The sequence below is a fragment of the Melospiza georgiana genome, chromosome 4 (assembly GCF_028018845.1).
Source record: "Melospiza georgiana isolate bMelGeo1 chromosome 4, bMelGeo1.pri, whole genome shotgun sequence".
NCBI lineage: Eukaryota > Metazoa > Chordata > Aves > Passeriformes > Passerellidae > Melospiza > Melospiza georgiana.
The window spans coordinates 4684660-4712271 of NC_080433.1; the positions used below are offsets into that span (position 1 = coordinate 4684660).

The 27612-nt window shown below is 42.9% G+C and overlaps 1 protein-coding gene across 1 annotated transcript in view; it reads left to right on the forward strand.

Annotated features, from left to right (window-relative positions):
- Window positions 1–398: 398 nt before the first annotated feature.
- The window catches only part of TAF3 (TATA-box binding protein associated factor 3), a 114796-nt gene continuing 87582 nt past the window's right edge, over window positions 399–27612 (forward strand). Inside the window, exons 1-2 of the mRNA XM_058023487.1 lie at window positions 399–638; window positions 11016–11258. Coding sequence (XP_057879470.1) covers window positions 473–638; window positions 11016–11258 — 409 coding nt within the window. The 5' untranslated portion in view covers window positions 399–472. The remainder of the gene's footprint in view (window positions 639–11015; window positions 11259–27612) is intronic.

Sequence of the window (27612 nt, forward strand, 5' to 3'; positions counted from 1 at the left end):
GGCAGTGTTTCATCACCTCCACAGTGCAGAATTTCTTCCGCACATCCCATCCCAAACTCAGCTTGAAGACATTCCTCTGTCCTGTCACTCCCTACCCTTGGAAAGAGCCTTGTCGCATCCTTCCTGTGAGATCCCTTGGGGCACTGGGGGACATTTAGCGATGCCAAGGTACCGATATTGATCCATTTACCTCCTCCCGCCCCCAAGGAGGTGCCGATATTGATATATTTACCTTCTCCCGGCCCCAGCGAGGTACCAATATTGATATTTTCGCCTTTTCCCGCGTGTCCCCTCAGCAGCAGGACGCGGCCCTGGGCGCCCCGGGCGCGCATCCCGCGCTCCGCCCCGCTCGATGCGCTCGGCGCTGGAGCGGCGCTGCCTGGCGGGGGCGGGGCGGCGCCAAGATGGCGGCGGCGATGGCGGCGGTGGCGGGCGGTGCGTGAGAGCTCCCGCGGCGCCCGGCCCCGGCGGGATGTGCGAGACCTATTCCCGCTGGCTGCTGCGGGTGTCGGTGGCGCAGATCTGCCAGGCCCTCGGCTGGGACTCCGTGCAGGTCTCGGCCTGCGACCTGCTCACCGACGTGCTGCAGCGGTACCTGCAGGGGCTGGGCCGGGGCTGCCACCGCTACTGCGAGCTCTGTGAGTGCGGGCTGGGGCTGGGGCTGGGCCGGGGGGATCGGCTGGACGCGGTTCTCGGAGGGCTCTGTGAGGGGCCCTGCTTGAGCAGGGTCCGGGCTGAGCGAGCTCCCTGAGCCCTGCCGGTCTCGGCCATCCCGCCAAGGAAGCAGCGCTGGGCACTGCTGGGGCACGCAGGAGCACGGGAGGGGGGATTTGGGCACAGGGAGGGGTTTGGGCACTGCTGGGGCTGGGGGCCAGGGCAGGAGGGCACGGAGAGGTGGGGTTTGGTAGTGCTGGGGGCCAGGGCAGGAGGGCACGGAGAGGTGGGGTTTGGTAGTGCTGGGGGCCAGGGCAGGAGGGCACGGAGAGGTGGGATTTGGTAGTGCTGGGGGACAGGGCAGGAGAGGTGTGGGGAATGGGGAGGTGTGATTGGGGAAGAGCAAGGGTCTGGGGAATAGGGCAGGGGGGCATAGGGAAGTGGATTTGGGCAGGGGTCTGGGGGGCACAGAGGGGTTGGTTTGGGCAGGGGTCTGGGGGACAGGGCAGGAGGGCACAGAGAGGTGGATTTGGGCAGGGCAGGGGTTTGAGGGACAGGGCAGGAGGGCACAGAGAGGTGGGATTTTGGTAGTGCTGGGGTTTGAGGGACAGGGCAGGAGGGCACAGGGAGGTGGGTTTGGGCAGCACTGGGGGCCCTGGGTGTGGGGGAAGGCTGTGGGGTGGCATTGTGGAGGTGTGGGGAGGGCAGCTGGGAGCTGCTGCTTGTCGGGCAGTGCCAGGAGCTGGGGATGCTTGGCAGGGAAGGGTCGTGGAGCTGTGGCCATTCGGGCAGGGTAGGAGGGTGCAGGGGGGTGGCATTTGGGCAGTGCTGGGGTCTTTGGTCAGTGAGTGCCAGGTGTGGGTTTGGGATGATCAGCCCGTGGGCTGGGGGCTGTGGGGAAGGGGAGCTGAGCTGTGGGGCAGGGCACAGGACTGGGAGGGTGGGGAGGGAAGCCATGGGGCAGCTCAGGGACCAGAGGTCCTGGTGCCAGGGAGAACTGTGGGGCAGTGGGTCTGGGTGTGGGAGCTGGGACTGTGGGGATGGATTTGGAGAAAAGAAGGCTCTAGGGCAGTGGGTCTGGGGACATGGGGGTGCTGTCCCACTCTCTCTGGCTGCAGGGTGCTGGGGAGGGGGAGACATGAATACACGATGGGGAGAGGGGACTGTTGGCCCCATTGCTGGGATGTTGTGAGTCTGGGAGGGGATGGACTGCAGGGAGAAGGGGCAGCCAGCCTCTTTTCCTGGTGGGATGTGTCCACGGGAGGATGATGTGCTGTGTTCTTGTGGCTCATCTTTGGGTGGCAGTGCTGAGGGGGCTGTGGGGCCCACTGCAGGTGGGGATGTGTGTGGGAGATTCCCTGTTCTGGCACAAGGGGAGGTGCTGAGGATGGAGGGTGCAGGCTTGGGCTCCCTCCTGCCTGGGGAGGGAGTGGTGTGCCTGGAAGCCCTGTTTTGGGGTGCTCTGGGAACGTTTGTGTGCAGGGGGGAGGCAGTGGCACCGTGGGACTGGGAACATGTGTATGGGGAGTGTGGCAAGGCAGGGATGCACTGAATGTGTTTTGGGGGAAGTGGAGCTGTAGTGCACAGGGTGTGGGAGTGTGGCAGGGCTGCACATGGGAGTTGTGGAGTGCAGGAGGGGTGGGCTGGGGATGATTTTAGTGCACATGGCATGAGGTGTGGGTGTCCTTGTGTGGATGCAGAGGAGGAGGTTTGGCTGGGTGTGTGGGGGACTGGAATTAGCCAGCACTGCCAGGTGGAGGTGCTATAGAAGGAGCTGGAAGTGATGCCCAGGGCCTCAGTGGGTTTAGGGTGGGAGCATGGAAGGGCTGAGTTTACAGCAAGTGGGAGAAGAGAAGAAGGAGAGGCCTGGGAATGAGTGCCCAGCATTGTGGGATGTGGGTGTTGATGGGATTGGGAAGGGAGCACCACTGCTGGCTGGGTGTGTTGGATTTGGGTGAATTTGGAGAGAGTGCAGGGCTGGGAAGCACACAGTGAGTGGCTCGGTCAGGAGAGGATCAACCACAGCCTGGAAGTGCTGCTGCTGGAGGTTGTGTCCCTTCTCTGAAGAAGGGAAGAGGAATTCTCACTGCTGCAGGGATCCTTCCTGAAGCAAAGTGTGTGTACCTGGTCCTGGCTCTGCTTCATCATTTCAGCAATAATTGAGATCAAGTCTGACAGCATAACCAAGCTTTGGAACAACTGTGTTCTGCAAACTGGATTTCTCAGGTTGAATAGAGAAATCCATTCTCAAGTTGAATAGAGAAAGTTATTTGTAGGATGTAGGCCTGCAGCAGGGGATGCAGCTGTGTGTCCCTTGGGGTTGGGAGTGTCCCTGCAGAGCCTGCGGTGGAGGGGATGGATGGTGCCTGCAGAACATGGGGGTTGCAGGGTGGGATGTCCACTTGCTTGGTCAGTAATGGTGCCAGAGGAGCTGAGAGGGTGCTAAGGGGTGTGCTGGCTCTGGGAATGTCAGGAGAAGGTGCTGATGCGTCAGGAAGGGATGGGGAGGTGACAATCTGCCCGCAGGGTGAGGGAGGCTGTCAGGGTCAGTGCCAGCTGTAAACACGGGAAATGTGGGCAGTGAGGAGCAGGGCTCAGGCTGTGGGTGTGGTTGGAGGGTCCTGGGTCTCTGTGTGGAGGCTTTTGCTGCCCTACATGGGGCAGGGAGGGTCTCCTGTGGCAGTGATGGGGCTGTCAGTGCTCCCGATGCATCTGTGGGTGACAGGAAGGAAATGAAGGGAGATCTCCATATTGGAGGGGCTTGGGGGAACGGGGATACCCTGGAGAGGTGGCTGTAGGCTGTGTGCCTGGGACAACCGGGCTGCTTGTGCCTCCTGTGCCAGGAGGGACGTGTTCCCCCTCCTTTGGCATGCTGGGGAGCTGTGGCTTTGGGGGCAGCTGCTGCTCCATGTGTCCTTCACTGGTGGAGAGGAAGGTCTTGGTCAGAGCACTTGGGTCTGGCAGGGCTGGAGCTGGGGTGGGTAATTGATTGCCTGAAGTGCTGGCTGGGGAGAAGGTGACTCACTGGTGGTGGGTTTGGGGGCTGCTGTGGCCACCACCAGTTCAGAGATTGTGCTGGGACCTTTGGGAGGTGGCTGGCAAGGTAACAGGGATGGGAGCCCTGAAATGCAGCACCGGGAATGTTTGCCAGTTCCTCTGCCCAAGCTGCGGGAGCTGTGCTGATGAGGTGAGAGGAACACCAGAGGCATGTTGCTGGCAGCTGGTGGTGGATTGGATGCAACATCAAGATCCAAGGGACTGTGAGGGCTGGGTGTGTTGGATTTGGGTGAATTTGGAGAGTGTGCAGGGCTGGGAAGCACACTGTGAGTGGCTTGGTCAGGAGAGGAGCAACCACAGCCTGGAAGTGCTGCTGCTGGAGGTTGTGTCCCTTCTCTGAAGAAGGGAAGAGAAATTCTCACTGCTGCAGGGATCCCTCATGAAGCAAAGTGTGTGTACCTGGTCCTGGCTCTGCTTCATCGTTTCAGCAATAATTGAGATCAAGTCTGACAGAGTAACCAAGCTTTGGAACAACTGTGTTCTGCAAACTAGATTTCTCAGGTTGAATAGAGAAATCCATTCTCAAGTTGAATAGAGAAAGTTATTTGTACAACTTTGCCCAAATTTGAGAGCAAGTTAGTCTAGAAATGGGACTGTGCAATATTGACCCATACATCCCAGCAGCACAGGTGCAGCTCTGAAGTTTGTATCCCAATCCACACAGAAATTATCTTTAAAGCAATTAAAGGAGACAACAGAGAGGGTTTAGGAGGATGGAGTTATGAGGTGAAAAAGAAGCTCACCCAGGTTTGGCCAGAGCTGCCCTTTCATAGGGTTGTTACAAATTCTGGGGAAGAGACTGGGAGGAAAAGACATAGAGCTGATGCAAATAAATTTTTTTGTGCTGAGGATTGGAGTTTGTAGAGCTCAGGTTTACCTCTCCTCCTTTGGGTTTGCTTATTGAAAAATGGAGAAAGGCATTTTTCCCCTCTATGAATGGTGAAGCAAGTACCACAAGTATCACAATCTTTTTGTTTGGTGTTTTTTTGCTTTTTTGTTTCTTTGAGGAGAAGGGGAATATGCTGTGTTTGTGCCAGTGATGTGCTGGTTTTTGTACAACGTCTCTTAAAGCGATCCCTGTATTTCTTTCTTTAAAAAGGTTTGTAAAAGGACATCTTAATACTGAGCTGACATCTCCCTGCAATTTCAGAATTGTTTCCTTTTGCTCCTGAAATAAGTTACTGTACAAACCCAGCTCTGGATGAATGAGCTTAATTCTGCCATGGTTTTGCATAAGTAGAATTAATTAAATTCCAATTGTAGCATCTTCATTGTCAGGGCGTTATCTCGGAGTCAGACCAGTGGGGTTTGAGTTAGCAGGGCTGTCAGCTGAGGGACGTAATCTTTGTGTTCCAAACGGAATGGATTTGCTCTGGCAGAGTTGAGACACCATGGGATGGCTGTGAAAAGCCTGTCATCGCTGCTCACGTGTTCCCTCACTTGCACAGGGAAATGATGCCTCTCCCAGCTGGGTTAGATCTTTGTTCCAGCTGTTACATCCCATTAGGAGAGCTACATTCAAGATTTTCATTACTTTTCTGCTGTTGTTTCTTTGCATTTGCTGTAGCTGTAGTTGATGGGAGCTTCTGTGGCTGCAAAGAGAAGGCAAAAGGATTTGCAAAGAAGGTTTGAGATGTGTTTGAGGCCGTGAAATGCTTCTGAATGCTGTGTTGGGGGCTGGAGGAGAGGCTGAACTTACAGGGAGAAAATCAGGGTTTTCCTCCTAAAGTACACCATATTATGCTGCTCAGATTTGTGGAAAGCTTGTCAAAGGAACACCATTCAATATGCTGCGAGCTGTTTTATCCTCAAATTTAAATTAAATATTTGAAAGCCAGCGTTGGAGTATGTAATTAAGGTATCAGGCTACAAAACAAACTGATGTAGAGTGGTTTCTGAGAGCAGAGTTCTGTGTTGGTGTTGGTTTTAAGCAGAGGTGAAAAGGGAAAGGCTCCCTGGTGGGTGACACTTTGTTCTGCACTCTGTTCCACGTGGTTTGATAGAGGGGTGGCAGAGCTGGTGCTTGCAGGTGTCTGCTCTGGGTTCTGTAGGTTGGAGCTGTCCATGAGGAGAGATCAGAATCTGCTTTGTTTGCCATGAATTTAGCTGATGTAGCTTGGCAGTGGGTTATAGACATGCACAATGTATCATGTTTTACCTCTTAACTTAACACATCCAGTGAGGGAGTTCAATTCCCAGTCTGTTGATGTGAGTGGTGCAGTTCATGGGAGGGATGAGGAGGGGAGCTGTTGGTCACAGCCCCTAAAGTCTCTTTTTTTCCTCTTTTTTTTTACATTGCTCTAAAAACCAGTCAGATAGAAGCTACTTACCTTCCATCACTGAGGGCACCTGGGCATATTTCAACAGGACAAATTTAGGTTACGTGCTGCTACAACTTGAAGTGTAATAAGTTGCGTAGTTCATTTTTAAATTCAGAAGTGGATTTTCCTCTGCTTTCCTTTAATTTTCAGTGTTGGGCTTATATACTATGATTTTTTTTCCTCCTGAAATTTGCTAACAGTCAGGAAATAAAGTTTAAAAGTTGATCTTTAGTTTCATGTTGTTTTACTTTTTTTGAAGATTATTTTTATGCAAACATAGAATTATAAAATATGTAAGTGGGAAGGGACCCATTCCCTGATCCCAGTGATCCCTCAATGGATCATTGAGTCCAAGTCCCTATTCCTTGCAGGACTACATACTAATTATATATACACATAAAAATATTAATGACTATATTGTAAATGGTATTATTAATGCAACTGCATTTTTGTTGGAAGGCAGGTTTGATCTGGTGAGAGCATTATTATAACTGGAAGGAAAAATTGCTGATATTGCAAAATGTTTTCCAAGGCAGAACTGGCTCCAAAACTGCTCCAATGCCTGACAGTCTCTCCTGTAAACTTCATTGTAGCAAAGAGAGAATGCAAACAGCATAATTACCAATATTTTTATTGATAATTACCACAGAGGAGAGAATTCACCTGGCATCAATCAATTTTTCATTTCTTTATAATGTCAAATTTACCTCATATGTTTTCTTTGATTTTGTATTTTTTTTTAGTTACTTCATTCTTACCACTATACAGTAATAATCTCTATCAAAGGATTAGATTGATGGTGATCAGCTTAAATGAGCTGGTCCTTGAATGACTTTGTAACAAGGATCTGTCCTGTCCTGGGCCTCTAACATTCATTATAAGTGTGCATTTTATGTCCTGATTACCTTAAATATTGATGCTTTTAAGCTAATTAACTTACTGGCAACTAATATAAAGAAGGACAATGTGGGTTTTTTGCTTGATGTGTCTGAAGTTACTGGGAAAAGGAGCAGACTGAGCACCAATGGCAAGAAGATGCTTTTGCCCTGACTGGTAACTACATTAATAGGACCCTTTTTTTCCCACTTAAGTGCATTTAAGTAAGGCATCTAAACTTATTAAATAACCTATTGTGCATGCTTATGACTCAGCTGGATAGAAGCTGTGTTGTCTCCTTGAAACAGTTATCCTGGAGTAACTTTGTGTGACAAGCACAGGAATCTGTGAGAGAGCCTGTAATTAAAATACCAAGGAGCTATACCTAATAATTTGCTGGTTAAAATAAAATCTAGAAAAAATCTCTTTTATAGCAGCCATGAGGGGGAGTGCTGAGCTATTTATAACACATCTGCATGTTGCATGGGTGGTGACTCATTAATTTTTCTCAGTATATTTATTACAGAATTGTAGTTGTTTCCTTTAGGAAACTTGGCATGAAACTAAAAGCTCTTCTGTTCTGTGCTTACTTGCCTGTTCGATTTTCACTCATTCATACAAACTTTGGGCCAGGAAGGAGGAGGTGGAGGGGTTGAGTTTGACAAAAGGAAATCAGCTATTCCTGAGGCTGAATTTAAGGCAAGTAAGACAATTCCCCAACTCCCACACAGCCCCTCACAGTGCCTTTGGGTGACATGAGCACTGGCCAGCTTTGATGGAGGAATTCTTGTGACTTTTGCAAAAACAACTCAGCTTTAGGAGCTTCTAAAACTTCCTTTTCCCCACAACCAAACCCTTGTTTGTAGGGGAGTTTAGTGCTCCATCCTCATTCTGTTTGATTTGGTTTTCCTTGTGGATCAGGTGATGCTGAGCAGTGGGGCTGAGTGCTGGATAACTTTCCACACAAATATTCTGCTCTGCCTGGATTCTCTTTGCCCATCACTTCAGTCCAGCACTTTTTTGGGATGCAGTTCCATGTGGAGATTCCTCTTCACCTGGTGCTTGTTCTCATGCCCAGGGAAGCTGAGAGTATCTTCAGCCATTCCCTGGGTTTCTGGTGAGCTGTTTTCAGACCAAATGATCTTCATTTAGCTCTGCTGCTGCCACAGCTTTACCACTTTTGGAGCACAGGGAGATAGTGCAGCTTAAAATCTTGTGAGAAAGGTATTTTCCTAGTTCACTGTTCATGGGGCATAAGGAGGAGAGTTGTAACTTGCTGGAAAAACTATTCCCACCTCCTTCAGTCTCATTCCCTGAACAATGATAGTATTTAAAGTGTTGTGGTATAAAGAACAAGAGACTGGAAACCAAAGCTCTGAGGTTTCTGTGATCTGGCACTGACTTGCTATGTGACATTAGATTAATTATTTCACTGGGAGGCTTCAGCACCTGAATTTTTAAACTGAGGATAGCACAGATATGTGGAGAATATTGAGATAAGTTCAGTATGCAGAGATTAAACTTCTTTTCTTGGCATCATCTGCTCACAGAAAAAAGCCTAAGACTAAATGAAACACCAGGAGAGTGTATTGCATGTTTGTCAGCATTCCCTTTTGTGTGTCTGGCTTCTGCTATTTTACTGATTTTTTTATTAAGCCAGAGAAATGCTAAACTGTTGAAATAAAAGTGTAAAGCCTTTATTTGATGAATAACCTGAAAATACACTTAATGTACTTTTGTGCTGTCATAATTTCCAGTTGATAACTAGTTTGATTTTAAATACAGATATTTAAAGACTATTTACAGAATACAGACCTGAAAGTTTTTTCAAACACTTTTATCACTGAGGACACTCCCATGAAAAGAAGAGTTAACTGCTGCATCCTTTCATCCCTCTGACAGTTGCAGGTTTAAACATTATTTTTAGCTTTCAATCAAACTTTAAACTTGGTATTGTCTCTTTGGAGGCAAATGTCAAAGCTGTGAGAAAATTGAATCTTCTTTGGGGTTTTTTGGTCACCTTTTGAACCCACTTTCTAATACACATAATTGTTTCATGATACAGTTGTTAAATATTTCCATGCTTCAGTTACACATAGTAGCTGTTTCTCTGCCACGTGTTCTTAAAAAGCACTTGTAGAAAATTCCTTTTTAGCATTTATCACTTGCTGATCATGTCAGCACACTTTTCTGGAGGTTAAAAAGATCATGTGCAGATCTAGGAAAAGACCTTTGAAAAGTTTTCCCCAAGTTTTTCTTTTCAGCTGTCTGTCAAACTTGTTCCTGTTATATCTTGACACCTTAGAAAATGCTTCAGTGAGTTCACAGGTACCTTCATAGCCTGCAGAGCAACTAAATGCAACAACACAAAATTTCTTAGTGGTGTCAATTGCCTGAATTGAATTTTTTAAGCATAAAGCACACTTTTTCCCCCCTAATTAGTATAAGGATCTCTGGAGTGGTGATATCCTCATGTAATTATGTGCATGCAAGCCTGGAGTTTGCAGAGCAGACTGGTATTGCAGTTATACAAACACTCAGGTGCTGCACAAACACAAACTGTGAGGTGCTTCTCACCCTGCAGAGTTCACATTCCAGATGCAGGAGGGTAGAAGTGGCAGTAACTTGGTCTGCTCTCCCTTTTAGCTGTGCAAAGAATTAAAACACAAGGAAGACTTGCCTGGAGTCACACAAGAGGCCAGTGTTGGAGAGCTGAGAATCAACCCCATAATCTGAGTATTATCCTTATCTTCACCACAAGACTTAAGAAGGGAAATTCTAGAACAAAATTCTCATTTTCTAAACGTACCTGCAGGCGTGAGTTGGCTGGGGGGTGGAATTCATGCAGTGATGTGAGAACCAGCTGCCTTGGCTTCAAGATAAACCACGAAGAGATTAGGTTAAAGGACAAACAAAAGAGCATCCCCCCATTCTCTGGAGCCAGGGCTCCACAATAGCCATTGTGTTCCTTCAATAAGCACTGGCTGCTTTTCCATAATTACTTTTTAAAGGAAATCACAGCTTATCATCATATAGGGATGTAATATCTTCATAAGCCAATTCTACAGAATTGTAATAATTCAGATTTTATTGAATTAAAAGTCATGTTTGGGGTTTACAGCATTGTTTTTGGGTTATTGTTGTTATGAGAAGTCAGGAATAGACTCCAAGTGGTGCCTTGGCTGCCACAGCCAGGTGCCCACTTCTCCCTCTGGAGGCCTTTCGAGGGATTTTCCTCTGTCCAGTCAGGGAAACTGAGGTACTTGGACTTCTGCAAGTGTAATTTAAAGCTTTGAGCCAAATTAATGGTATAGCACAAACTGCATCCTCTGTTGGACTGTTTTCTTGAAAATCCTATTAAATAAAGATCCTGACTACCTGGCCAGTGAGATTTCATTGTGCTTTTTCTGAAGAAAGTAAGATTTTTGCTGGAGAATCAAACTTAAGTTGCCCCCCAGGAAATCAACCCTGAAGTATAGTACAAAATATTCTCTCCTCATCAGACCACTGCTTAATATTCCTCTCTTTTATCCAGGAGGTGTAGCTAACCAGTAGATGAAGTGGATCATAGTTTATGAAACCTGTAGATTTCATCTGGTGGAAAGATACTTTGTGAAGGTTTTTTTTTAATATCTTTTTTTCTTTCCTCTCTGTAAACTACAGTCAGTTCAAAAAAAGGAAATTATTCCTTTTCTAGCTTGAGCAATAATATTTGATCTGTTCCAACTGATAAAGAGCACTTTCTGCATATGGGGTTGTGTGGTGTTAATTGACTGTTGCCAGGTAAAGCTGCCTGTTGTTGCTCCCTCCTTTGGGTTTGATTTACTTTCCTGGAGTGCAGTTTTTCAATGGCATGATTTGAAACAAAGTGATGAGATTGGGAAGGGAAAACAAAACTCTTCTGAAAGTAAGAAAACAAAACTCTTCTGAAAGTAAGAAAACAAAACTCTTCTGAAAGTAAACTTGATAGAACTGTGGGGCACTAAATCCATTTCTCTTACAGCTGGTGAGCTGGGGGACTGTAACCTCAAAGCATCTTCAGGTTGAATTTTTTTAACCTGGATTTTCTGTGAAAATTTTATTCTTTTGTTGTTTTTTTTGTTCCAGATGGCCGCACAGATCCGATTTTGGATGACGTAGGCGATGCCTTCAAGCTTATGGGGGTTAACCTGCATGAGCTGGAAGATTACATCCACAATATTGAACCTGTCACTTTTGCACATCAAATCCCTTCATTCCCTGTCAGCAAGAACAATGTCCTCCAGTTCCCCCAGCTGGGAAGTAAGGATGCAGAGGAGAGGAAGGAGTACATCCCTGATTACCTGCCACCTATTGTCTCCTCTCAGGAAGGTGGGAAATCCTTTGCTTTCACTTCTGGTGTGTTTGGGTGTTTGTGGGCATCCCCCAGCAGCTCCAGCTTGTGGCTTGTGGGGTTTTACCAAAGCAGGGTTGCCAGACAGGTAGCAGTGCTGTGGCAGGTTTGTTCACTGTTTTTGCTTTCCTTCCAGATCAACTCGTGCCAAAAATTCACCGTGTTATGTCATGTTTCAGTAATGCATTCTAAATTTTAAATTTTCAGATGACAATAGGAATAAATGCTTAGCATTGCTTTTTATATATTACTTTCCCCTTTCTGCATCCTTCAAGGGCTTCTGTAATTTGGTAAAGGTAGAAAAAGGAAGGCTGGTGAGACTGGCACAGCATTTCCTGCCCCTGATAGCTGTTTCTCCTTACTTGCAACAAATTTCACCAAAAAACCCAACCTAACGAAACAGAAACACCTAATTTCCCAATTAAAATGAATTCACCTTTAAGATATGTTAATAAGAGTATTTTAGAGGCATTGCACTGCCTTTTAAATCTCTTTGCTAATGTTGATTAGGATTTCATCATCACTGTTCCAGCTGCTCCTTCCCTTTTTTGTCCCACAGAGGCAAAGGTTGAGGAAAGAGTGAAACCAGCTATACAAGTGCTGTGAGATGCAGTTGACCTGAAAATTTTAACTGTGGCAGTGGAAAAAGCATACTTGTTTTCTCTATTTTTCAGCTAGATGAGACTTGATTGCTAATAAGATAAACCTTTAAGAAACATGACCTAGTCTGACTTGCCCTTTGAATAGTGAACAGCACACAACTGCACTTTGTGTGGAAATAAATATATGGAAGGCTATGGGTATAAAAGTTCCAGACAGAAGAACTTAATTTTCCAAAGGAGTGTAATGAACAGATGCAACCTGCACAAGATACTTAATTTAAAATTTTTTGGGGGACAGAAGGGATATCATGCTCTATTGTGCACATTGCTCTTTTTTAAGAACTAAGGGTTCAAATTCTGCTTGGTGAAATAGGTGTAAAAACTCTGCCCATGTGAGGATGAACATTAGCAACATCACCTTATGGGAAAAGAAATCCATTGCTGTGCTACAAGTGTGGCAAGGGGCAGTATCCCAGTGATCTGGCAAGCTGTAGGAAGGGAATGTTCAGGTTTTCTTGCATCATGTTCAGCTAAAGATGCAGTTGCTGTGTGCTCCAGTCAGAGCAAGTGAAATTGTGGTCAGGAACAGGGATCTGAGGAGCAGGTGCTGGGTTTGGTGTGTTGTGAACAAATTTGCTCACTCCAGTAACAAGCTGAGGACTTATTCATCCTGGTGAGTATTTCTGAGGCTTGGTGGACTTTTAATTTTCTGTTTCCTTTAGTTGTTTTTTATAGATCAATAGCATTTCAATGTTTCTTGCTTTAATACAATTCAGGAAATTAAGCTGCTGTTCAAAACAGAAATGCTTTCTTAAATTGGTAAGGAGATCCTAAAGTCTCACCCTTGTGAAGTTTGTTAAAAGGGTTGTTTTAAAAATCTAACAATGCACTCCCTCAAACCAGGAAGAGGCAAACAAAATGTAAATATCATATGTGTACACAGCATATATATAAGAAAAGTACTGAGGAAGAAGACTTTGAGAGGTGAATGAGGATTTTAGCTCCCCTGTTTTGGCTACTTGCTTTAGCCTGGTTCTTCAGGAGGTAAACAAACACCATTCTGGCAGAGAAATCCAGCATCTTTGAAGTGTAATAAGTTGCCCAGCAGTGTTGTAGTTGTTTTAGGTTTTTTTCCCTGGGAAAATCATACTTTAAAATATGCAAGAAAAGTCAAATCCAGTAAGGCTCAAAGCAGCTGCAGACAAATATCTGAGCTTGGGGAGGGAGGGAGGAGAGTTACAGACTCAGCCTGGCAATGCACGACGTACAGAGAGAGGCTAAAAATTGAAATGGGGACAGTTGGGCTTTTTCTTTTTTTTCTGTATGTAACTTTTTATACTCTTTCTCTTGCAAGTTAGATCCAGGAGTTAGATTTTAGCAGTCCTTATAAATAATGTATGAATCCTTTTAACACCTGAAGCAAGAAGATATTATTTCCAAAGTTGGATGAGAACCAGGAAAACTTCTGATGCCTAAGGGTAGTGTATCAGAGGACCTATAGACACACACAACTTGAAAAAATGAATAAAATATTTTTGTAAATGGAAATTTAAAGGAAGCATTAAATACAGTTGCTGAATGCAGATTTGTTATAGTTGATTTAAAATATTTACAGTTGAGAACATTTTAATTTTGAATTAAGTGTTTTCTGAAAATGGAGTTTTTACTCTGTGGTTTATTTTTGAAAGGGATGTGGTGCATCATAAAACTTCTGTATATGTTTTGTTCTATATTATTCCAAGTAAATTTGGGAGAAAACTTACTTTTGGACATTAAAGGAATGCGTGGTAAAAATACTGAAGAATTGCAGAAACCATTTAAATACTTTGCACTATTTTATAGTGTAGGAAAAAAAATGAGGCTGCTCAGATTGTTCAGTCCAAAATATTTGAGTTGCTTTGAGTAGGCAATAATTAGAGATGGAAGAAGGCTTTGTGCACTTTAAAGTGTGTGATGTAAATCTTTCAGTGACTTTAAGGAATCATCAGCAGGACTCCTTAGGTCCTGTTTTATATCAAAGGCTAGAGCTCAGCTCAGTTATGAGTATTTATTTATTGTTAGGGGTCAGAAATTATGAGTGCTGATATATTTTAGCAATAATGTAGCCATGACTTTTAGTAAGAAAAAGCTCTTTTTTCAGTACTGTTAATTTAAAAACCAAACCAAAGCAGTGTTCAGTCTGCACCACGACCAGTAGGTGTTGCTGCCCTCCTTCCCAAAAGTCCTTCAGCTCTGCACATGTAACCAACTTCTAATTTCCACTGACTCCAGAGCTGGTGGTGGTTCAGGCTGTGCAGAGATGTCTTAGTTCTCATTGCCAGAGAATCCACAGGAGCAGAAAGCCCTTCCAGCCTGAGAGGAGCCTCTATCATTGTGCTCAGCAGTAAAAAATTCTGGAAAAACCCTGAGTGATTCCTGAACTTGTGGGGGAAAGGGAGGAAGGCAAATAAGTTTTCAATATCCATAATTTGTGTAGGTCAGAAGTTCAGTTCAATAATAGAGATTTTGTTCAAGAAAGCAGAAAATGTTTTCTTGCCTTAAATATGGAGTGCAAACCCTAACCAAATACTTGAGCTGTGAGGATCTGCATATATAATTCTATATATTATAAAACAATCTGACTCAGTATTGCCATGGAAAATGTTGGGTTTTTAGCAGTGTTTTTACAAAGGACACTGAAGGGATAATTTTATGCCAATGTATCATGATGTTCGCTGTCTGCCTATTTTTAATTAGTCTCCTTTTTGTTTGTGAGTTAGTTTAGCACTGTTGTCACTAAAATGTCATGGTAAACTTGTAAGACAGATTAAAAAAGGAGAAAAAAATAAATTAGTTACAAAACATGATGGTCATGCTTTATTTCTTGTGCTTTAATGCAAGAGAACATACATTTTGCAATAATAAATCAACTTCATAGAATTTGTTGATTGCATTTGAAGCAAGACAGTATGTGCTGAAACTAGGCCAGCTGAGAAAGCCCAGATACTTCTCCACAGCTAATAATAATCACTGTTATATTTTGTGATAATGTTGAGAGGCCTGAGTCCTGATGTTGTGAGAACATGTACCATTCTCCATGATTAAAACAAAGAACAGTGAGGTGTGAATCTGCATCTACCACAGGATCCTTATTTTTAATCTTCCTAGAATTAATCTCTTACCTGCGCTTGCTGCCTCTTGTTATCACTTCATTTTAAAAACATAATTTTTTTTTAATAATCACTTTATGTCACCTTTTTTTGTGACTTTTTGAAGTCACAGGCAGTCCATCCCTGCTTCTGTGTTGGAGAACAGTAGAAAACACATTGTGTGTGCAGTGCTGTTCACAGTCTGTGGTATTTGCATTACACCCTCATTCCTCTCTTACACTCCAGTTGTGCTGGTGCATGTGAGCAGGATATGAGGGAGAAGACAGGACAGGCTCTTCCACTAGTTTAGATATTTTATGGGGAGAAGAGTATTTTTTAGAGAGTCAGATTTTCTCTGCAGTTCCAGCTGCATTTTTTTCTGTCCTCTCCTTCATCCCACTTCACTCCCACTCCTTAAGGTTCAGCTCCTTTCCCTTGAAAATGATCTGGGAACAAATGTAATTTTTACCAGGCATTAAATTTTGTTGTCTTTCATTCCTGGTAATGTGTGCTCAAGAGTGGCATTGTATTTCTGATCATTGAGTCAGGACAAGTTCTTGGCACAGTTTACAAATTCAGATTTATTTGTAGCCTTTTCTGTCAGAGCATTTTATTTGCCTGTCAGATCAAAGCCTAAAATTGCTGATCTTCTTACAGTCCTGCCTTTTCCCCTTCTTTGCTGCTGATGTGATGTTAGGACCTGTTACCTACCAAAACCTGATGCTTCCAGCCACCTGGAAGCATGGAAACCCAGCTGTCAAATTGCAGCTCATCTCAGCACATCTCTAGTTTGTTTTGTTCATGCCATGGTAGCTAATCTCAAAGACTTTGAGAGATTAGCAATCTGCAAATCTCATTTGAATTTTTGAGAATTGGGGGTGCTGGTGAAGCAAGGTGCTAATCAAAAGAACAGATTGTTGTGTTTAGGTTCTAGCAGTGCTAGAATTGTATAAAGCATTAAGTATCAGGGTGACAGAAAGCATTAGTGTTGAGCTCCAGTGGGAAATGGATCAGAATTTAAAAACTGTCACCGTCCCTTCAGGCTGGCAGTGCTTTCTGTGGCCGTGGGCCAGAAGGGAATGTAGCAAACCATGGATCTCACACCGGGGTGACTTCAGTCTCTGGTTTCTCCAAGGGTTAAACAAAGCCAATTCCTCTTTGTAAATCAGAATGTGATGGGCTTTTAAAGGCATCCTGGGGTATCCACTTTGCCATTTTGGTAGCACAGGTCTCGCTGGTGTCATTTTTTGACCTTTCTGCCTTTCCCCAGCTCTAGTTTAACCCCACTCACCCTCATTCTAGCAGCTGCACCAATTCAACAGAGCTTTTCCAGTATAGTTGGTTAGCAAACCACCACTCCTCAACAAAATTTAACTTTTCAAGCACTCTGAAAAGTTAAAGAGCTACCAGAGGGTGAAGGTTTTGCTCCTGGTTGCTGGTACTCACAGGCATCCTTTACCTGTGTGTGCAGTGAGTCAGACTGGGATTGCTTTTGTGAGGAGAGATCCTGCAGCAGCCCAGCAAGGAAGGAGCAACAGGAGAAAAAGACAAAATGAGAAAAGCAGCCGAGCTTGAGATGCAGCCAGAAGAAAGGCATTGGGAAGGAGCCAATAGGAGAGGCAGGTTTCAAAGGAAAAAAGGAAAATACGAGACAGGAACAAAAAAAAGTGTGCAGAAAATGTGCCTGGTTTAAATCTTGCCATTAGACAGAAAAATAATTTTTCTGCAAGGCGTGCTGATAAAGCTGTAGTTGGGAGCACAACTGTATCTCTGCCTTTTCTTAAGAAGCTGTATCATAATTGAAAGCAGAATTTCCACTGAAATCCTGCAAAAAAGGATTTAATGAAGTTTGTTTTTTTTTTTTTTTTTTTAATGTGGAGTTAAATAGATTTTTACATGAGAGCTTCTTTAATTTGCAGCACTTGGAGAAAAAAAACCCCACAATGTAATAAGTGCCACAGTAAAACTTTTTCTGTGGCAGGAACTAACTCACATAGCTGGGATCTGTAGACTGGATACAGACACATGCACTATTTTATATTGTCTAGGAGACTGGTACCTAACTTCTAATAATTCATGTCTTTGGAAAAAAGGCCCAAAACTCCTGCTATTTTTTAAGAAAATTAATGGCAGCTGGAAGTGGGGAATGGAGGACACAGATAATTATTTTTTATTTTAATTGTGGGAGAGGCTTGTGATGAATTTCATGTTTTTGTTTGTTGAGATCTTGTAAGTGTTTTATCCTTCAGAGTAAATAAACCAGGTGGAACCTGGCTATACATGAAGAAACAAATCAGAAAATAAATTTTATAAAGATGCTGCCCCCATTGTTTTACAAGTAATAGAAGGAGTTAGTAAAACTAACTACTAAAATTCAGCATTGTGAAAATTTACTTGTTTAGTTTCTTAAGCTATCTAGTCTTATTTGCTGCATATAGGAATTGAAATGAAGCTAATGTGACTTCAAGGGGATATCATCCTTTTAAAACCTTCTCACAAAGATTTTTCTGTTTTTCAGACCTGTTTAGATAACTTACAAGTTAGTGATTCTTAAGGATTCAGAAATAAAAACTGCAAAACACAGAAGTTGCCTGATAAAAGGCAGCCTTTTGCAGTAAATTATTTACATGGAATGGGAATGAAAGTCATGGATCCTTTCACTGCATTGTGATGTGCAAATTGCAATTTTGGTTCGAATAAAACTGGAGGAGAAAATGGGACTTTGTGATAAAAGGATTCTATTGTCTTGTGTATTTTGAACAGAAATGCTGTCATGATTTTAATTTCCTACTGATCCTTTTTCAGCAAAACTTTTGTCACTTGTCTTGACTCGTCACGTCAGATCAGTTTTTTCCCTTTTCTGACAATGTGTGACTTTGTTTAGTGCCTGTGTTGCTTCCTGCACTGTCTGCTGCAGCTATGCTCGAGGATTTTATTTCAGCTGGATCATCAGACACCTTTGTGCCTTTGGAAGCATAAGTTTCAAATTAGGTTATCATCTGATAGCTGGGTGTTACTGTTCTTGGGCCTTTCAGACTTCCCCTAACTGCTCTGAGTGTTTTTGGGACTTGAGGGAAGAGAGTGGGAAATGGAAAATCTGCCTGATTCTTTAAGCAGGATAAAAGAGAAGCACAACTGGCCTATTTTAAGGGCTGACCATGTAACTTTATTATTTTTTAGTGTTTTCAGTTCATGCAGGAATGTTTCCTATTTTTCTTTAATCAAATGCTTTTTTTTCTTTCTCTGTCTTCTGCCACCAAGGATGCTTTAACTTAATGAACATGTTAGTGATTGCTAACAATTCCTGGCACTTAAAAAACAAATAAAAATCAATTTAGCTGCTGGGAGCAAAGCCACAAATTTGATCTTTACCTCCCTGTGTGGGAATTTGTGCCAAACTTCTGGAGAATCATCTCAGCCCAAGCAAGCCTTAATTTTGTACAAGGATGTAGAAGTAGAACATGGTTGAGACCTCCTACGTGTGTCTGATTTTGAGACATGTGGCCTTAAGCAATGCCAGCATCCTCCTGCTGCTTATTTAAGCCATGGCAGCATTTACATGGACACAGGGAATGGTTCACACCTGGAATTCAGGAGCTGTTATTCTGCATAACACAACTGCCCAAGAACTGTTGCTTGCACAGTAACTTTTCTCAGTTTAACATTTCTGAAGTGTCTGAAATGTTTCTTACCTCCTGTGAAAAATATCCATGCTTGGAGCTGTTTGGGAACAAATACTGCTTGCTGTTTTGTGCACATTTTCAAGCATAGCTGAGCCTAACCTTGATCTCAGCATCAGAAGAAACATTGTCTAGACAAAGATCATGAGTGGAGTGCAGGACCCCCTATCTCTCTTGCATTAATCAGGGGAATGACTCATTATAAGCTTCTGCATGTGGTACAGTCCAGGTTAAGTCTAAGGAATTCTCCCTCCTAATTTTTAAAATTATGACTAAGAAAGCTCATTTGAATTATTTGTCTTTTGCCACACACAGATAAGCACTTTAACTTTACCATACAGCTCTTGACTTTAGTGTCTTCTTAGAATTAGAGTTGGAAGGGACCTTAGAGATCATCTTCTTCCAGTCTTCACCCCTGGTACATGCTCCTGTTTTCTGCAGCTCTCAGCTGAAGAGAATGTTAGTGACTGGGTAAGTCATTAGGAAGGGATAACTCATTTTTGTGTCTAGGCAATTCCAGTTAATTCTGGAAGACTTGGAGAAATGCAAAGTTGGATGGTAACAGGGAGAGTTCAAATGCAAAGGCATTTGGAGACATGACCCTGGTTCATGCAGCCAGATGTTTGGATAATTAAAGTTCATCTTTAGCTGTGTTTTTTCGGAATCTTTCATTTTGGTAATTGCACTCATTAGAAACATTAATGGTATTCTGATGACTTGACAAGACAGTATTTCTCTGTATTTCTCTAGTTTGGATTCTGTTTCTTTGAACAGCATGACTGGGTAAAATGTAACCCTGTGTGCATGTTGTGTATAAATGTGCATTGTTTGGGTGGGTTAAGCAAAGCCTACCATGGCATACCTGTGTTTTTGAGGAGCAGTGTTGAACTTGAGCAGGGCTGGATCTGGCTTGTACTTAGCCCAAGGCTGGAAAACAGTGGGTCTTCAGGTGGTAACACAGTAAGTCACAAATTTCTCTGACTTGGTTTGAGATTAATTTTTTGGTGGTGGTTATGAGCGATGACGCCACGCTGCCAGGGGTGGTGTTTTGTATGGAGAGATAAACTGAATTTCAGCTCTGTGTGTGTGTGTGTTTGAAAGAGGTCGATAACAACTTAAATGGCCTTTCTTCTGGCCACTTTTCAATCTGCAACATTCTGCTTAATTTATTTTCTTTGGTGAACTTGTTTGCCCTCTGCATTCTCACTGTTGATGTCTGCTGCTTTCCCATTCCAAAGGGTTGTGTTAAAGGAAGGCTCTGTGTTTCATGTGTATTCCTACAGTTGGGATGGAGCATATTTTTCTTCAAACGTTATGAGCTCTTTTCCCTGAGGGGAGGAGGATGGTACAAATTCTGGGTGTCTGAGCAGTGCAGCTTAACAGATTGGCCAAATAATCCATCCTGAACTGGAGAGTGAATAATTTTAATACCCCTTATCTTGCATAGATTTTTATGGATATTCATCTCAGCAAACGAACTTTGCATTTCTAAATATTTAGAGAAGCATGTTCGTTCAGGCACAGCATATTTGAATCTTAATATTCTCAGAGTTTCTCCACGTTTCTCTGGGTTTCTGTGCATGTGGGACTTGGGTTCCAGGCTTATTTAAACACATATTTTACACTGGTGTGTGTACAACGCTAATTACGTCTGACAGTCACAACTGGGAATAGCAAGGAGGAAATAATAGTTCTTGACCAATCACTAAAACACAGGAAGTCCTGGTGCCATAGGAAGGGAGAGAAACTCACTTCTCATTTCCTTTGGAGTGCAGGGTGTTCAGATTAACTTTAAAGGGAGCTGAGGTGCAGCTCTGAGGATTTAGGCTTCAATCGTGTGCTCCCTTCGTGTGGAGCCCGTCTCAGCAGGCACCGGCCAGGAGAGCTCTCACAGCTCAGCTGCTGGGGATCCTATTGCAAATTAAATATGAAACAAGGATGCATTGGGTTTTGCATGGGAAACTTATTAGCACAGTCACTCATGAGGCTTTCTCTCTGCTCTGAGTATTTTAAATCACAGTACTGCTGGAGGTGATAGCTTATTTGTCATCTTTCAGAAATAACTTGTTTCTTTTGGTGTTTTAAAGAAAATCGATGATTTTTTACCATAGAGTTTTGCTTTTTTGTATTACAGGCTTTACCATGTTCAGAAAAGCAAAGTTTACATTGAGTTACTTTTTATTGGGGTGTGTATAAAATAGTCTACAAATATTTTTGATGTGATCAAAACATGTACATATGTTCTTTGGGGTCTTTTAATATAAAAGGTACAGTTAAATAGAATATATTTGGGCAGGGATCTTGAGTAGGGATATTTTGGGGTGGATTTTAAGAAGCTTTAAAATTACAAGTGAAAAATATTTTTGAATTTTGGTGAGATTTAGCCATTTGTTTATCCTCCTGTAGCATCAGACCTTAACTTTTCTTTCCTTAAAGTCTTTAAAACCGTGATATTAAATCAAACTGGTTGTGCCATGATCTAGTTGAATAGTTAGAACATGGGTTGGACTTGATGATCTTATAGGTCTCTTCCAGCCTTGAATTTCTGTGATTCTGTGATTCTGTGATGAGCTGAAAAAACAAAGTGGAATTTCATTGTCATGGTGTTGCTGTATAGTTCAGTTACACTTACAAACTCCAGCATGTGAAGGGTTTGTCACAATATTGCATGTATTGACACAATTCAGGATTTTTTTAGGACTCTTGGGAAAGTAACCTTTGCGTGAATTAAAAAGTGATAAGTATCTTAATGCTGATATTGCAAACAACAAACTTCCCTCAGATGAGCTGATTTTCACAGAGAACAGTTTTTACTTAGTGTCTGTTTAAAATTTCCAGTGATTCAGGCTGAAACACTGAGTTTCCACAAAACCTCAGTTTTAGAAGGAGCACATCTATTTAGGGAGTTTTCCCTTCACACAGATATTCCTTCTGACGTGAGCTCACCAAGCTCCTTGCATGTATGTTTGGGTATCTCTGTTGAGATGAGCTCCCATCACATCTCCTACATCTCCTGGTGGAATGTCACATGGATGGGATGCCTGGGTACAGCTGTGGTCCTAAAATCTAGCCCAGCTGGCTGGCCAAAGGCAAATTGTTCCCACTGGTGTGGAAAGCGAACAATGTCAGGTGAAACTGGAGGTTGAATTTTGCAGTACAATGATCCATACACCCTGTGTGTGGGATGTCTCCTGTGCCCTGCTGTTGGGGGCTAAGATTTTCCTAGGTCACAGGCTAAGCCAAGCAGGGCTGCTGCAGGACTCCTAACAGGAGGCATCCAAGGCAATCCAGAGAAGCAGGAAACTGTTGATTAATAGATGGCAGTCCATAAGAGGCTCGGTCTGCTGTCGAGCCTGGCATATTTCAAATGAGATGAAAAATTAAGTCCTTGCCACTTGTGGTGATTAAAGCCTCGGTGGCTCACTTTTCAAGAGCAGCATGTGAACCTTGCTGGCATGGTTCCAGTTGGGTTATAGAGTTCTGCCAACCTAAATGCCCCAAGCAGTTTCAAATTCGTGGAGGAGAAACAGCTCAGCGCTGTTCTGTGCTGCCAAGCAGCCGCCACATCCCCTCACCACAATTCCTGAGTTTCAGCAGCAATTGCAGGGATGCTGTGCTAAAGGCAGTCCCATTCACTGAAAACATCCAGCAAGCCTCTGTTTATTTTTTTTCAGGGTAAATCCAGCACTGCATGTGTGTTTTCTAACTTGGTGTTAGACCTGTGTATGTGAATGATGATAAATAAGTGCAAGGTTGTTACGGTCTTTAACAACAGGGAATAGAGCCCATCCTGGTGTCAAATCTGTGTTTGCAGAGGAGAGAACCATGTTTGATCCAAAGATGCTGCATGACAGTGAAGAAACTGAGACAAATAGAGATGTTTATTTTTTAATCTCAATATTTCATTCATTCTTTCTCTTTCTTTCTTTCTTTCTTTCTTTCTTTCTTTCTTTCTTTCTTTCTTTCTTTCTTTCTTTCTTTCTTTCTTTCTTTCTTTCTCTCTTTCTCTCTTTCTCTCTTTCTCTCTTTCTCTCTTTCTCTCTTTCTCTCTTTCTCTCTTTCTCTCTTTCTCTCTTTCTCTCTTTCTCTCTTTCTCTCTTTCTCTCTTCTCTCTCTCTCTCTCTCTCTCTCTCTCTCTCTCTCTCTCTTTCTCTCTTTCTCTCTTTCTCTCTTTCTCTCTCTCTCTCTCTCTCTTTCTCTCTCTTTCTCTTTCTTTCTCTCTCTTTCTTCTCTTCTCTTCTCTTTCTTTTCTCAGATATATAAGTGCTGATTCTGTGCATAATATAGAGAGTAGTGTCCATGTGGTGTTTTTAGCAGCTAATGTATAGAAAAGGTGTGCATTCATAGAATGATTAAATGTATAAAGAGCCAGGCAGAGGGACAGGACAACTGGTTACAATCTGCTGTGAAAGAAAGGTGTGAGACGTGGGAAGGTGATGCTGAATGCCACCAGAAGAATGCATGTTGGGGTTAAATAACTCCCAGTAGGATTTTTATAAAATGGAATTGTTCTTATCAGCCCCTGGTGGAACGGCCAAGGCTTGTGCTGCTCTCAGACTCCAGTGTTACACATGGGCTTGTGCTGTGCAGTAGCTTTGGCCTTATCTAAATGGAAAACCCTTTCCAGCTTGAGAACAACTTGGCAAATTTTTAATATCAAAAAGAGCACATTATGCACAACACATGTACAAGACTCAAAGGAACATGTATGCTGCCTAAAGTTTTTGGAGCTGGCGTGTGTGTGTGCTAATCTCCTGAGAGTTCATTGCTCCAAGCTTTTATCGGGAGCAAAGGGAGGCAGAGCTGAAGACTTCTGTGCACTGCCACTCCATCTGAAAGAACCAGCTCCTTTTTCCTTAGTTCAAGGCAGAGAAGTGTGTGTACATCGTTCCTATCAATGCAGTCACAGGACTCTGACTTCCTTTTTAAGTGGAAATAAATGAAAGTATTCTCACTCTCTATTGTTAAGCGGCAGAGGAGCTTTCTGCTCCAGTCTCATTGTCTTAGATCTGTTTCTCAGTGCAGCCCATCTTTGCATTAAGCTGTTACTACCTTTTCATGTCATTTGGAAGTGATGAAATATACTGGTAGTGTCTCAAGGGGAAGACTCTAGATACTGGTTTTCTGAGGAAAAGCTTAGATGTGGATTAAAAACCTGCTTGCTTTTTTGCTTGTCCCAAGCTGGCTGCAGCTCAGACTCCTCAGAGTTACTGCAGCCTCTCCATGTCCAGTTTTGCAGTTTCTGTGCTGCCTTCATTGGTGGAAGTTTGGCTTTCCCTGATAATCTTTTCTGAAAGGACAAGCGAGCTCCAGAGGGAGAGATCCCAGCAAGAAGTTGTGTCCACTTAGTATCAGTTTAACAGTGGGAGAAGAGGACAGTGATCAGGTAACACCTAAACACTGTTCTCCAGAATTAGATGGCTTTGTTTCCTGCCCTGCATTTGTTGTCCCAGCATCCTGCAGAGGTCGGGGTTGCTTTTTGAGCAGCTGCATTGGTGCCATTCTCTCTGTGAAGGGTAGGTCATTCCTTTCTGTGGCATTAGCAAAGAGCTGTAACCTTGTCATTTTAATGAGCCAAAGCTTTGTTATACCTGGAACCTTTCCTGGTCAGGGGTACATGGTACATGAACATATCTAAGGCAGTTCAGTCTCTGTAAGAAAGTCTGTGAGGAGACTTAATTCCTCATGCAGAGAGACACATTCCTAATTACCACAGAGCTGACAAAGAATGACATTTGGCAAAAATCCAGAGCAATATTCAGCCTCATTGCCTCCTGCTGCAGAGTGAGACACCTGAGCTGTCCTGTCATCACACCTTCTGATGTAATTTAAGGAAAGTTAGAGATAGAAGTGGAAATTTTCAAGATTTTTTTCCCCCTCACACTTCTATTGGAGAGCGTATTATTGCTATACCTATCAAGAATTTATATTTCTTTAATGCTGTCTGTATTGAGCCACCTACCTACCTTCACTGTGCTGTATCAAAGCTGCAACTTTTATTCTGCAAAACCCCAGTAATTCCTCTCCAGTTTTTATTTTGCCTTTTATGTTCATGTCTCATTTGCAGCAAAATAAGTGTTCTTTAAATAAAAACAGCATAATCTGGTTTCATATGGCAAAGGACATAATGCAGATGAAAAATCTAGGCTTTTTCTAGTCTGAGTCCATGTAGCATCTTATATTGCTGTATGTTATGTGGCTGTAAATTGCACTGCACAAATGGAATATTTTAAATTATTATATATATGCAATTAATAAATTATTAGCAATTTTTTAAATTTTAGAGGCACTAAAATATTAGTAATGTTAAATTCATTTTAATTAAAACTAATTTAATGTGTTCATTTCTAAGTTTACTTGAAATTGCTTACTGGCACTCAAAAAGAAAACAAAGGAGCATCTATCCAGAGGGAGGGATTACTTGCTGTCAGAATGGAAACTTCAGCAGGGAAGCCGAGAGGAGCCAGATGAGCACATGCAAGGAAAATTAAATGTTTCAGCACAGTCTGAGCAGTGGAGATCAGGTAACTGCACTCGTGGTGTAGCTCCTTGGAGGTGCTATTAGCAGTTCCTCTGCAGTGATCTCTGCTGAAGACCAAGAGCTTGGTGTGTGATAAATGTGGCACAGTTTGGAGCACGAGGTCCATGGGTTTGCTCCTGGGAGACAAAAAAAAGAGAGACACCACAGTGGAGCCACAGAGGGGCTGTAGCAGGTGCTAGAGTTTGGGAAAAGGAAAATAACTGAAGCACTAATCCACCCTGTGGAGCTGAACCAGAGCCATCAGGGCAGTGTCAGTGCCCTTATTGCAGCTCTGGGAAGGGCACAGCATCACATCTGTCCCCAGCTGCACCCTGGTCAATTTGGGGTGCCAAGGACTTGGTGGTGCTGGGTGACAGGAGAGGAGAGAGCCTTGGAGAGAGCCAAGCTCTTCCCACAGACTTGTGACAGTCGTGCATGGCAGGATGGCTGCTTGGACCTCGTCATTCAGAGGCTACATCCGCATTCATTGCTCATTTTCCATTCTGGATCACCGAAGGAAGAGCAGGAATCTGCGGAGAAGCAGAATACATCAGTCCAGGTGGATTGCTGTGCTAAAGAGCTGCTAGCTGAGCAAGAATTTGGGATACTGGGACACCACGCAGTTTAAATGGGTTTGCAGATGTCCTTTCTCCCTGCAAAACAAGGGATTTGGTCAGTGTTAGAGTCTGTTAATGAACCATTTGCACAGAAAATCTCAATTCCACTGTTTTTTCTCTCATTGATCTTTTAGATATCCTGGAAAATTAGATGTTGTCCTCTTCCCTCTTAAAACTCAATCAGATGAGATTAGGTGTTTTCCAAAAACACAGCTGTGGTTTTTTTCACCCTAGTTGTTATATCTGATTTGCTGCTTAATGCAAATTCAGTGATCATATTTGTTCGTTCTTATACTCTGAGTTTTAACATCAGTGTTTTAACAGTAATATTTCACAAATCACTGCAGAAAGGTGTAAGGTTGCACTCTTATTTTCAGAGGAATTTCCAACTTGAAAGTGTGGTGAGCTTTTTATGAGCTAGAAAATCCCAAGGTGTAAAAGCCCAAAAGGTCTCTATCACTCTTCTCCCTTCAGATACCACACGTGCAAAAATTTTACAGCATCATTCCAAGCCTCAAGTTGAGAGAAGTTCATGACTTTAGGCTATTGGACATGGAATTTTCAGACAGCTGCAAGTTCTGCTATTTTTAAACCCTTCTTCACGTGCAACAAAAGGCCTGGTTATTATGCACAATGACATATTCAATAAACTTTGATTAAAACATTTTTTTATATTTTAGCTGCGTTTAGGTAATAAAAAAAAGCATGTGGGGGAAATATTTTGTGAACTCAAATAGCTTAAGTTTTGTGGTAATTTTCTCCCAGAAATTCAGTTTCTAAATGGATTCCAGGCATAAGATGTTGTATTTCTAATAGATACAGTTGTCTTTGGGTTTTTTCCTCTGAGAAATACAAATGTTTGAGGCATGATTTGAAGTGGGAATAGCATCAGAGCCTTCACTGTTGTGACAGTGTGTAATTTGGTAGAGTTAAACCATTCAGGGAGATGAAATAGATTCAGTGGAGCGATCAGATAGGATCTCACAGCCTTTCTGTTTAAATGTGCTTTACTCCTAATGCAAAGAGAGCACTCTGTATGTGCCTGTGATGTTAATGAAATGGACTAAAGAGACCAAATACTGTTGGTGCTCAGTGAGTTTTGGTTTCTCTATTAACTTATGTTTTTGTAAACCTCATGTGTTCTTTACCCTGTTTCATGGATTGCTTTGTGCAACTGGGATGTTTAGGGGCTTTTTATTTCTCCCTTAAAGTTCAGTCTTTCCATCATTCTGGAATTTTAAATTTTCCTAAGCTCCTTCCAGTATGTGTGCCATTTTCCCAGCTGGAAGTGGAACCTGGTTTTGACAAACAGTTCTATGCTGTTTCCATGCTCTGTTGTGGATATTCTAATACTGACTGACCTAAATGCTATGGTCAAATGTGCTCTGCCTTTTCTTGCCAGAGCCTTGTACTAGTGCTTCTCACTCCTAAGCATTCCATTATTTTATACCTAATAAACAAATTTCTTGAAATACACTAAATATCTTTGTCCTGCATGCCAAGATTAGCTTACATTGTTCTAAGCATGGGAGTTTATTTATACATCTGTTTCTCAGAGCTGTCATTTTCTGTGAACATTTGTGCCACATTTGCAGTGTGACACTTTCTGACAAGTTACATTCAGTGGGATCACCCTTGTTTTTTAAATATGCCACAATAAAATAATGCCTAAATGATATTCTTTCAGTGCCTTCCTAGCTCTCCCCACTTGTTCATTACCACTTGCCTGCTTTCTTTCAGCATGTTTAATTTTTTGTCCAAGACTTTTCAAGTAAGATTTTGTGA